General features: G+C 37.7%; 1 protein-coding gene across 3 annotated transcripts in view; it reads right to left on the reverse strand.

Annotated features, from left to right (window-relative positions):
* The window catches only part of PRKG1 (protein kinase cGMP-dependent 1), a 1427928-nt gene that overhangs the window by 154873 nt on the left and 1259394 nt on the right, over positions 1–13661 (reverse strand). For all 3 annotated transcript variants that reach the window (XM_049855706.1, XM_049855705.1, XM_049855704.1), the window contains one exon: positions 8380–8445. In XM_049855706.1, coding sequence (XP_049711663.1) covers positions 8380–8445 — 66 coding nt within the window. The remainder of the gene's footprint in view (positions 1–8379; positions 8446–13661) is intronic.

The following is a 13661-nucleotide window of genomic DNA, read 5'->3' on the forward strand; positions in this document are numbered from 1 at the left end:
TACCTACTGGAGAATAAACTGAGGGGTTGAGGGAAGTGGGGGAAAGGCTGTCAGAGGGGAGGACAGGCCAGTGGCACCAAGGAGGACTAACACAAGAGGACAGGTTAATAATCAGGCACTTAAATCACTGAAAGGTCGGCAGTTCTAACCCACCAGCCTCTCTGTGGGAGAAAGCTGTGGCAGTCCACTTCCATAAAGGTTAAACCCACCAAACCCATAAAGGTTACAACCTTGTAAACCCTACAGGGAAGTTTTACTTGGTCCTATATGGTAGCTATGATGGAATCAACAGCAACGGGTTTGGTTTTTCATCCAAATCAATACTCTTTATTTGTTTGATATTTATTTAAAAGACAGTCTGATCCAGCATGGACAAGCATCAGAACAAGACCATTGGGGGGCAGCACTCAACTCTCTAATACTGTTTAGTCAGCAAACTATGGCCCGCAGCCCAAGGATGGTTGCCTGTTTTTGTATAAAGGAGAGCTAAAAATGATCTTTATATTTTCAAATGGTTGGAAAAAATCAAAAGAAGAATAATAGAAACATTCCAAAATGATATGAAAGTCAAAAGTTTTATTGGAACACAGCCATGCTCAGTTGTTTATGTAGTGTTTCGGGCTGTTTCTGTGCTATAATGACAGAGTCGAGTAATTGCAACAAAGATCATATGGCCCACAAAGCCTACAAATTTACTACTGGATGTTTACTCAAAAAGTTTGCCAACTCCTGGTTTAAATTGTAAGGCTCTGGCTTCGCATTTGCATAACTCACTCAAAAAATAAAACTCTTGTACTTCACACGACGCACCATTTTTGTTGGACCATTTAGTGATCATCTATTCTCCCTAAACATGCCCATTAGTGAATCTCACTCCATACCAAATTGCTTCTCAGAAACACTAGAGCACCCTCCCTAAGAGGAGCTGGATAAATCCCATTTTTTCTACATGGTTCTATCTCTTTTGATATTGTTGCTCCTGATATAGATTGCTGCCCAGTTTTCTGCTTGACTGGTCCACGAGTTGATCTACCTAGCCCAGAGCTGGGACTCAATATTGTTGTTTGTTTTGCCTTTGGAACTTGGAGTTCAGCATCTGAGTAGCAGTAGCTAAGAGAATGGAGGAAGGCACTGATCCCACATATGCACGGAGGATAGAAGGAGATGTGGGCAGAGGCCAGGGTCCAAAGCACCATCATGGAGGCTCACGCATGTGTGGATAAAGAATTAGTGATTAGATCTAGAAAGAGGCTACATGTGGAAGATAGGGTGATTAATAAAATATGGGGTTTTCCTGTTGGCACTGGTAAAGTAACAAAAAACATCCTAATACAGCCACAGATTTGTTTCTAACTGGGATGGTCCTATATGCTCAGTTTTTAAACCTATCTTGTATGTATGTCTTATTCATTTCAGTAGTCTCAGTACCCAATATAGTACCCAGCAGGAAGTAGGTATTAATTGTTATTATTTTTCTTAATGAGTAAATGACAAACTTAAGTAGTCTGGCTTGGACCTCAGTGTATTAATAAGTACCTAGTTCTAATAGCTAGAATCCACTTTGGATACTGAGAAATAGTCTTCATTTTGCCAACTCCGGGGACGTTTTTGTTTATGTCTAGTCTTTCCTGGTAACCTGTCTGGTGCGCTACTTTTCATGGGCTTTGGGATCAGCCTTGCTTGTATAAGCTGTTCCCTAGTCATTAGCCAACTGGTTACATTCTTGCCACTCCTTTAAATATATGGTATGAATATGCCTATAGTGCATGAGGCAACTGCAGCTCTGGAAGTTTTAAAAACTTGAATTGCAGTCACCCAGACATACCTGATCCACAGAGCTACCATAATATCTGAGGCTGTCAGTTGCAATGCCCTACAAGCTTATGTTTGACACTCTGTCATAATCTCATCATTTTCATATCTCAGTACACTTCACTTTCTCTAGGCTAGTTCCTGGTCCCCATTCCCTAGACTTTGTTTCAACTGACACAACTAGCCCAAGTTTAATAGCAAAGAATGTCAATGGTGGTATGGATCTTGGCTCAGCCATTTGAGGTTTGTAAATCATTTTTAGTGGCTTCTGGGTTCCCATGAAGAGTCTCAAGAATCACCTGGAGTTATCTGGTGAGAAAGAGTAAGACTCTTGAATGCTCTAGGAAATTTGTCTCCATAGCAGCCAGATAAGTTCTATTTTTTTTTCTTTCAAATTGATTTTATTTAAACAATGAATTTGGTAGCTAAAACAAAAAGTTTGAAAACCAATGGTGATAAAATGTCATTTTAGCTTGAGGTCACTAGGTGTAGTCAAAATGAGTAACAGGAAATATGGCACAGGGACCAACCAATCAAAATGGACACTGGCACTGGTACTGTGTCAGAAGTCACCTCTTTTCTTGCCAGATCAAAGGGAGATCTGCTGTATCTTTGGTTAGGGGATCAGGTGACCAGGACAGCAGGGGGATGGGGAGGACACACAGGGAGCTCAGACCTATTTACCAGCCAGCATGAAATATCATAATTTTCATAACCAGTATGGCTAGATCTTGGTGATTATACAGTAAACCAGGGATAACGTTAGCACTCTAACTTGGATCTTAATTTCCGGGGGAAAAATATATAACACTTTTAAGATTTACTAGTAGTTATGTCACTGCCTTTGACAATGATCAGGAGATAAGTCAATGTGTCAAAAAATCAGTTAACTTAATTAAGCTTATAGCTTCCTAGGCTAATGAAGAAGTAGACATAGCGCAACTGATTACTGAATATGATAATGAACTTATATTTATTTTCACGGATTCCAAAGTCAGAGGTGATAAAGCTATCTAGTTATTTTTTTTATACATATTCAAGAAATTTACTAACAGAAATAGATTGAGTATAGATTCGAGGCAATTACCTAATACTCTTTTTTGGACAATTTTCATAAATGTTGGAACCACTGCAGGTGCTTATTAAGATAATGATTAGATTGGAAGAAATCAATCCTCAGAGAATACTTTCTGAGGAAACCATGTATTTGTTTATCATTTTCTTGTTTGTCAATGAGGTTTAAGAAAAAAAAAAATTGACGTGCGTGATTAGTTACAATGATGTTCTTTTGCTTTCCCTCTGGAATGATAAAGCATAATCACTGGCTTATGTAACATGGTACCTTGCTTGTAAATTTGTGAATGAAGCACCTCTTGTTGACAGTCCTAATGTCTGCCATCTGTTTGCACGGGATGAGGCCCTGGTGCTCCTCTAATTGGCAAAAATTAGGTGCCAGCAGCAGGCTTTTGAGTTTTTTCTTTTTTTTTTTTAAAGCTGTGAATTCAACATTTTGTGGGGAGTCCAACTTCTAAGATTATAGGAATGCATTTCTGAGTACCTAGCTCAAGCTATCTTCTCTGTATTTCTGTTAAAAGCAAGACCTCTCTCTAGTTGTCTTCTTTGTATATATTCCCTAAGGTAGACTTATCCTGATTAGAAAGAAAAGCCACTAAATCCAGGTGATTCCTCTGCTTTCCTTAAAAAAGAGGAAGAGCACATTTATTGAGTGCTTACTATGTGTCGTGTTCTGTGTATGGACCATTCCATATGTTAAATTGTTTGATTCTCAAAGCAGGTCTATAGCTTAGGTAATATTATCCCATTTTGCAGATAGCAAATCTGAGATTTAAAATTTAAGTACGTTGCCCATAGTATTGTAAAAATAGAGCAGTCAGGAATTAAATATTCAATTTTATTTGAAAAAGTTCATGCACTTTCCATTGCACACGGCATAGGCCTGGGTTTGAAACAGAAAATGAGGGTGAGGGCAAGGATATGTTTGTGGCACTACTTGATGCTCCTTCATCCCTTGGGACTTCAGTTAACTAAAATGAAGGTGCTGGACTAGATGACCCACAAGGTCTCATCCAGTTTGGTTCTCTGTGGTTAGATTAATCTGGGCTCTACCACTCAGCATAAAACCTTATCAAGTTATTAAACCTCTATGGGCTTTAATTTCTCTTCTATAAAATGCCCTATCAACCTTCTATTTTAGATCCCATCCATGTAAAAATTCATAAATTATAAAGCATTTTTAGTCCTGTAGGGTCGCTATGAGTAGGAATCGACTCGACGGCACTGGGGTGGGTAGGAATATAATATGCTACAATTACTCCTCCAAATCACCTGGGAACCTCTCAACCCCCAACCCCACTCTCACCCTTCCCTTCACCAGATTTCTTCATCCCATGTTACAGAGGCAAGGTTAAGACTATCCAACTTTCCACAGGTTTCCTTATCTACACCTCAGCATTTTTCCTCTCTTTTTTACTATTTTCTGAAGGGAAAAAAAGGTATATTCTCCTAGAAATCATTTTCATTTGCCCTCAGTTGCCTCCTCTGTGGCTCCATTTCCAACAAATATTCCATTTAGTATTTCATTTGTTTAATCTTTCAGGATATTTGTATAAACCCATCCTCATGAAATTATCCAGAAAACAAGACCCTATTAATTCTTCCTGCTCCCTCCCTCTTTCTTTTTTCCTTTTCTTACCAAATGTTTTATAAGAACAGCTCTCTGGGCTCAGTGATCTCACTCCCTCACTGCCCACTCCACATTCGCTTTGCTTTTTATCTCGAGCCATACTTGTTTTATGTTATTCTCAAAGCAAGCCTATAATTTAGGTAAGATCTTGGTGATCTTGCCACTCCTTGTATGAACTCCTTTAATGACTAGAGTCATTAGAAGACAAAAATGCTTTGAAAGGTCCCATCCTCTCTCTTCAACTTCAGAGTGTCCCTCTTTGTAACCTGGATTCCATTTTCGTCACTTTATTTAAACTATTTTCTTGCAGGTTACTAAACCTATTGCCTTTTTCTCTATCTTTATGCCTCTGACTTCAGACTTGGCATTTAACACTGTTGATGGTCCCATTTCTCTTGAAATGTTCTCAGTTTTTCTGAGGTTTTATACACACCTCTGATTGCTAACCTCTCAGTTTCCTTCACTAGGTTTTCTTGCCCTGTCTGACTCTTAAATGTAAGAAATTCCCTAAAGTCTAAACTTTATCCCTTTCTCTTCTCTACTCTTTTGTGCAATTCTATTCGTGGGTAATGGGTATCAAGTTTCATGGTTTCGGCTATTAACTCCACACAGGCAATTTTTAAGTTTCCGTCTCTAACAAGAGTCCCTGTTCCACATTCCAGTCACCTGCAAGACACCTATTTTGAGGTGTCCAAATTGTTTGTCAAATTCATTATATCCTTGGTGGAATACCATCATTCCTTCCAAAGTATTTCCTCTTCTACAGTCCTTCTGTTGTTGTTAGGTGTTGTAGAGTCGGTTATGATTCATAGCGACCCTATGTACAACAGAAGGAAATACTGCCCCCTCCTGTGCCATCCTCACAGTCATTGTTATGCTTGAATCCATAGTTGCAGCCACTGTGTCAGTCCATCTCCTTGAGGGTCTTGCTCTTCTTTGCTGCCCCTCTACTTTACCAAGCATGGTGTCCATCTTCAGAGACTTTCCTCCTGATAACATGTCCAAAGTTTGCGAGACAAAGTCTCACCATCCTCGCTTCTAATGAGCATTCTGGCAGTACTTTTTCCAAGACAGATTTGTTTGTTCTTCTGGCAGTCCATGGTATATTCAATATTCTTTGCCAACACCATAATTCAAAGGCTTCAATTATTCTTCGATCTTCTGTATTCATTGTCCAGCTTTCACATGCTTACGATTCAAACTATCATAGCTTGGGTCAGGTTCACCTTAGTCCTCAAAGTCACATGTTGCCTTTTTAACATGTTAAAGAGGTCTTTTGCAGCAGATTTGCCCAATGCAATTTGTTGTTTGAAATCTTGACTGCTCCTTCCATGGGTGGTGATTGTAAATGCAAGTAAAATGAAATCCTTTATAGCTTCAATATTTTCTCAGTTTATCATGATGCTGCTTATTCCTTCTAGGTCTTCTCAGTCATGACTACATCTTTAATTTCTCATTTGATCTTCATGTTCAGTCACACGTTAAGCCCTCTGATTTTAACTCTTCATTCTTATGCATTCCTCCTGTAAAGAGTGTCATAAGCACCAACAGGATTTAGGCTGCCCTAATCAGATTTTTTTTTTTTTTTAACCAGATACTCCGCCTCCAATCCCTCCCTCTTACACAGCATTGGCACATTAGCCTACCAAATATATAGTCAGACTAACATCATTTCACTGCATCAAACTGGCAGAGGTATTCTCACCTCAATATTCATGGTTTTCTGTAAACCCGACCCAACATGTTTGTGAACTTCTCAACTTCCTTTACAAAGCTTCACGCTAGCCAGTTGAAATTTGTCAGAATTTCTTGTGCTGCTTATGCTAATTTCTCTATTTGCATTGCCCCTCCTATATGTCTAGAACCAGCTGATATTATCATTTTTATCCATGAAGACTTAACCTGATTCTCTGCAGTTAGAAGTAGTCACTTCTCTAGACTCGCCTAAAAGATTTTTCTGGACACTTCTTACTTTCTGCCTTACATGATAGTTATTTGTATACATGCCACATTTCCTCTATTAAAACCTAACCCTTAAAACAAGAATCCTTCATTTCTTCCCACAGAACCTGCACAACACTTTTGTACATGGTAGATACTCAGAAAAATGTCAGTTGAATGGAAGAAGAAATGAATGGGAGATTGCTGTTTCTGGGAATTAGACGAAGAATATCTTTTTAGGAGATATTCATGGATATACCTATCATTCTGCAGCATGCTACCCCTCTGGCTCTAGTGATACAGCATAAACAGATCTCCAACAGTGAGATTTGTGATCCAAATAGGACCCCTTTCCACCCAGAGCCTCTGAGCTCAGCATTTCACTCTAATATTCTAGGCTGAATGTCTCTGGCCCTCAGTTTCATTCCACACAAGACACTAACAGTCTATTTCAACTGGAACAGCTCCAATAAAAAGTATGTTTTACAATTCTTTTCTTTGGGTTTGGCACTTAGCTCTTCTGATAAACTTATCTACATACACTGTAATGAGAAAAAATTGGTGGAGTGCTCCAGATAATACACATACATTTTAACAGTACTCTTTGTGAGTCGATGATCTGATATCTGTAGTTTAACCTATAAAGAATTCAGAGAACGAGAATATTAAGCCAAAGTGGAGAGAAGAAACAAGGAAAGGCATCACTAAACAAGCTTTTAATGGCCCTAACAGTCTGCCTGTGTCTAGAACCGATGCTGTCGCCAAAAGCGCCTTCCCTATATACTCACATTGTAGGAAGATGGAGATGGAAGAATAAAGGAGATAGCTAAAACATGCTTAATCCTAATAATAATAATAGTAGCAATTTTTAAAATTCACAAAAATATCTGTCATTGAAGTAGTAACTTTGGTGAAGGTTAAGAGAGTACACAATGCTGGGGAAGCCAGCACACAAGGTTATGGAAGCTCCATAGACACATACAAACTCCCTGAGGGACCGAATTACTAGGCTGAGAGCTGTGGGGATCATGGTCTCAGGGAACATCTAGCTCAATGGCATCACATAGTTTATAAAGAAAATGTTTTACATTCTACTCCGGTGAGTAGTGTCTGGGGTCTTAAAACTTGTGAGTGGCCATCTGCTCTGACAGGGATCACAACTGACAGTCCTGGACAGAGCTGGAGAAAATGTAGAACAAAATTCTAACTCACAAAAAAAACAGATTTACTGGCCTGACAGAGAATGGAGAAACCCCGAGAGTACGGCTTCTAGTCACCCTTCTAAGCTCAGTAATGGAGTCACTCCTGAGGTTCACCCTTTAGCCAAACATTAGACAGGCCCATAAAACAAAACAAGACAAAATGGGCACACACCGGCCCAGGGCAAGGACTAGAAAACAGGAGGTGACAGGAAAGCTGGTAATAGGGAACCCAAGGTTGAGAAGGGAGAGTGTTGACATGTCGTGGGGTTGGTAACCAATGTCACAAACCAATGTGTGTACTAATTTAATGAGAAGCTAGTTTGTTCTATGAACCTTCATCTAAAGTAAAATAATAATAATAAAAAATATCTAGCATTGGTTGAGTGCCTACTGAGTAAAAGCACTTGGTCAAATGGCTCATCCCATGTTCTCGTTAATCCTCACCATGTCCCTATGTTGTATGTATTATCCTCATTTGAGAAACGAGCTGAGATGAAGCTCCTAGTGGTTACGTATCTTGTTAAAGATCACAAAGCCAGCATGTGGCAAAGCCAGTCACTTCTAGAAGAAAAAGGGATGAAAATCAAATATAGAACTCATTTTAAAATGAAATGACATAAAACAAGTACTCATAGCTCCGTTAAATGATTTTTAATTCCAGGAACTTCTGTATGTCACTAGTATTAGTGTGCAATACACATGATACAGCAATGTACTTACTCTCTGTCGATCACAAGGCAGGTTACAGCTTCTGCGGCAATTACATTTGCTGTTCTTACATCTTCCCTACATAAAAAATAGAGAGATGTTGAAGTAAGATAACCTCAAATAGCAAATGAAAGTGTTCACTGTGATTAATTCAGGACACATATTAAATTATGTCAATTCTGCTGATTTATCTAACTGCTGAATCTAAGTTTTGTTTATGTTTCAAATTTCTTTTTTTGAGATACCACCTTACGCTTGTCATTACTCCCACAAATCCAGTAGTTATCATTTTCAAATTTGACACTTACCTTAGACAACTGAAATAAAATTTGATAGCATCATTTCCTATGCTCTTCAGGGATTTAATGAATTAACTGGATAATGACAAGGACAGTAATGAACATGAATAGATGAGTTTTTAAAAGACCTGGAGATACACTCCTGGAAATTGAGTATCTAATCCATGTCTGTATTAATTTGTTATTACAGTCCTGAGAAAAATGGATCTGTTTTATTTCCTTGCTTTAGGGAACTTGTTATTATGTGGCTAATCTTTTGACAACTTACTGTACACAGTTATTCATCTATACCAGAGTTTATGGTTCTTCAAGATTATTAGACAAATCTTGGTCACACTGGCTGAAACCTATATATACTATCTCTTTACAAGTATCTAATTTTTTCACTGCAGGAATACATACCAACCTTTTAAGCCTTTAAAAATCTGCCCTAGTATTTATTCCTTTATCCAGTGGTCAAAAGTGGACTTGATGAATTAACATTTATGTTTCATTTTGAACTACTAGTAATTTAATAGCACTACTGTCATGGAACATTGTTATACATGAACATGTACTATTTTTTCTCCAAAAATAAAATTTCTAAGTTAATTAATAAGAAATACAGGCTTAAAATGCATTACAGAGACAGGTTCTTAGATAATGATATACTATTAATAAAATATTCTAAAAATCATAATCAAAACATTGCATGTCTATAATAACAGAATTTAATATCTTGATGATAAAGATATTTTGAAATCTTTGAGTTAGAAGTTCAGTGTTTATCCTATTGTGTTACTATGATACATTAAGTGAAAAAAGAATTGTAGAGCAATTTGTAGAGTAAAACACATTTTAGTGAAAAAAAACTATAAAAGCATTCATATACATGTTCTATAAGCACGAAAAAGTATGTTCAACAATTCCTACCAGGTTACTAATATTGATTAATACTACCCCAGTTTTAAGGATATGGTTATTAATTGCTATTTTTATATTTTTCCATCATTTAACTTGTAGTGATGAGAAACAATATATGTAATCTAATAAAAATATATAGTTCAACATGATAAACATTACTGGTCATTTAAAATATTGGATATGATGCTTAGTCTCCACAAATATATAGAAAGGCTATTACCCACTACTACTGGCTTCCTGAATTTCTGAAAGTACAAAGGCATATATTCAGTCAACCCAATTTTGAGGAAGAAGCAAGTTTCAGAGATTTTGAACATTTGTATTTGTTAGGCAAAGTCACAGCAAATAGTCCACTTTAATCAATTCTATAAGTCAGCCAGCCTGATATAATTATGACCGTCAATTCTCTCCCCAAACAACACATGCACATACACAAAACCTTTCCTCTCCCCGCGATTTCTCCTTGCCCTTAAGATAATATGGACCTTCATTCCTAGTATGATCCTCCCAAGTGCCTCCTGGTGTCTCCCTCACATTCTCTGCCCTCCAGCCAAACTGGGCTCCTTTTATTTACCGAACACATCATCTCCCTCCTGTTTGAGTTCTTACTTATTTTCCGTAGGCCTAGGAAACTCCTCTCCAACTTCTTGCCTAGTTCACCCCTGCTTATCCTTTAGATCTCAGCCTAAGTGCTCCTTTCTCAGGGATGCCATCCTGATTGATTAGGCCAGGTTCTCTGTCTGATCTCATGGCCCTATGTACCTCTCTGTCTATCCTATCACAAGTCAAGTATTTGTCTGATCATTTGGATAAAGACTCTATCTCTTCCCACTAAACCATATCCTCATATGGCATGGACCACAGTTAGTTTTGCTTCCCATTTTATCCCAAGTGTATGGCACATAGGAGGTGCTTAGTAAGTGGGTGCTGGAGAAATGGCATAGGCGCCATAGCCCCAAGCCTTTGGGTAGCAACGCTGAGATCAGGTTTTGGAGTCACATTGCATTGGCTTTGCATTCCAGCTCCATTACTCAGAAGTCATGTGAAATCCTCAGTTTTCTCACCTATAAAATGGAAAGGATAAGAGTGCTGCCTATTCACTGTGTGGTCAGGACAATCAAAGTTAAGTTTATTATAAAACTGTTGAGATCGAGTTGATTCCAACTCATAGTGACCCTATAGGACATTGTAGAGCGGTCCCATAGAGTTTCCAAGAAGCTCCTGGTGGATTTGAACTGCTGATCTTTTGGTTAGCAGCCATTGCACTTAACCACTATGCCACCAGGGTTTTCAAGGATTTATCATAACAAAAAAACCTGCTGCCATTGAGTCGATTCCAACTCATAGTTGACCCTGTAGGACAGAGTAGAACTGTCCCATAGGGTTTCCAAGGAGCACCCGGTGGATTTGAACTGCCAACCTTTTGGTTAGCAGTCCAACTCTTAACCACTACACCATCAGTTTCCAAGGTTTATCACAGTACTCAGTAAACAGGAAGTAGACAGTGAGTGTTTTATGTTATTTACTACTTCTAATTGTTCTTATTACCACCACCATCATATCTGTGATGTGCAGCCTCTGTCTGGTGATTTATAAAATACTCCTAGTCACGATGGCACTGGGTCTGGGTAGTCAGGAAGTAAGTGGGAGTTTTCTTTCTGCTCCAATGAAGTGAACAAGCAAGAATACATTTCCAATTCCATTATCACTTTCTGACTTGAAATTTTTGGGGAAGTAAACAAAATAGGCAGAAAACATTAATAATGCCCATTGGGTCCTTCATAAATTGTATGAATGACTTTTTTCTTAGAAGGTTGCTCATAAAAAAGAAAATGCTCATAGCAGCATATTATTACTACATATTGCTACCAGTCTAAAAAAATAAACATCACAGCCTTATAGAAAATACATTGAAACTAGCTTTCCTAAATACATATTTCTATCTTGACAATACAGAAATGGCTCACAGAGTTTTAAAAATGTAACATATGCAAAATGTTTCATTATGACTGTATTTTCTGTGAGTATAAATTTTTAAAAACTGTTTCTGCACAAATTTTGAATATTTTAAAATTTTATCATTTTTTCTGGCCTTCATTAGGTATGCTTTTAAAATTGAATGCAATTTTTTTTGCAACAAAAGTAAAGCACTTTGATATTTTAAAATGTAGATGGAGGAAAAAAACCAAAGCTCCTAAGAGTGACTTAGTCAATAGAGATTAAATATTTTAATGTAAAAAAGGAAAATTTGCAAGTTAATGGTCTAGAATCAGGCTTCATATCTTGTAAATGACATTATATTAAAACTGAAATGATGGATAACACTGGGGGAAAACAACATTAAACAATAAATTATAATTGTCATTTATCGAACCACCAGTATATGTCAGGAACTAAATAGTTTGCACAATTCTCGTTTAACACATATAACAGACTGTGGGTATTTTACCCCAAATTTACATATGGGAATAGGAATTAGGTAACAAGCTCAATGTCATATCTACCCTAGCAGTTGCAGCCCTGGAATTTGAACACAGATCTGGCTGACTTCTTTCTACCCCAGTATATTGCTTATGTACTTTATCAGATTTTAAATCAACAACAATTTTAAATTCGTTTGATGTGGAATAAATCTTGAGCAGCATCATGAATATATCTCCCTGTCCATTATGAAAATTATGTTTATTTGTGAAAGATAAGTGGCACTAATATATTTGTGGGTGCTCCACTGTAAAACCAACAGGGTGAGCCATTTTGATCCTCAGTTATTAGAATTCTTACCTGTGGCTATGCCTTAGCACTGCTATGTTTTGTTTTTTAATAATAATGTTACATAACAATAGGAAATCTGTCAATGCCAAGTTCATTCAATGCGAAATTCTTTTTGTCATTACACTGTCATTGCATTCCCACTGCTAAGGCGCTTAATGCCTTATGTCTGTCTATGCTGGTGTTTAGAATGCTGCCCCTCTGCACTCAAAGAGCCTGCTCTGGAGGCAGAAAAAACATCTTCTGAGTATTTACATATGTTAATCCTTTATTTTAGAAGTGATGGTAGAAGCTTCTAATGAAAGAATGATCCTGATATGAGCTGTTGATACCAAAAAAAAAAAAACCAAAAGTGAAGAGAAAATATTGATGTTGTTGACAATTTCATTTTACTTGGATCCACAGTCAACGCCCATGGAAGCAACAGTCAAGAAATCAAAATACATATTGCATTGGGCGAATCTGCTGGAAAAGACCTCTTTAAAGCGTTAAAAAAAACCCCAAAGATGTCACTTTAAGAACTAAGGTGCGCCTGACACAAGCCATGGTATTTTCAATCACCTCATATGCATGCGAAGACTGGACAGTGAATAAGGAAGACTGATGAAGAATTGATGCCTTTGAATTATGCTGTTGGTAAAGAACACTGAATTTACCACAGACTTCCAGAAGAAGGAACAAATCTCTCATGGAAGATGTACAGCCAGAACACTCCTTAGAAGTGAGGACTTTGTCTCATGTACTTTGAACATGTTATCAGGAGGCACCAAACCCTAGAGAAGGACATCATGCTTGGTAAAATAGAGAGTAAGCAAAAAAGAGGAAGACCTTCAAGGAGATGGAATGACACAGTGGCTGCAACAATGGGCTCAAACATAGCAATGATTGTGAGGATGGCGCAGGACCAGGCAGTATTTTGTTCTGTTGTACATAGGGTTCCTATGAGAACTGGCTCAACAGCAGTTGATGATACTGTGACTTGCTATTTATGTTTATTCCCTTTCAAGTCTCAGGCACCAAGCTAAAAGCAGATTTCATTTGGATTGAGATATAAAATTCTATATATTCTTACAAAAGATAAGTTCTAATAACTCCATGTTATTGTTTTATCTCTGTCCCTACATAGCTGTTATGACAGTGGCTTTACACAGAGGATTGTCTACCATGTTAGAAAGGGCTTCATGTAATGCTGGTTTAGAGGTGATTAAAGGCATGAGAGACGGCAGTATTATTTTCTTAAACTGAGTTTTCTTCCTTCCTTCTTTTTTTCCGTCCTTCCTTCCCTCCTTCTCGCCCCTCGTCCCTCTTTCTTATTTTTCTGTT

This window comes from Elephas maximus, chromosome 16 (genome assembly GCF_024166365.1).
Source record: "Elephas maximus indicus isolate mEleMax1 chromosome 16, mEleMax1 primary haplotype, whole genome shotgun sequence".
Lineage (NCBI taxonomy): Eukaryota > Metazoa > Chordata > Mammalia > Proboscidea > Elephantidae > Elephas > Elephas maximus.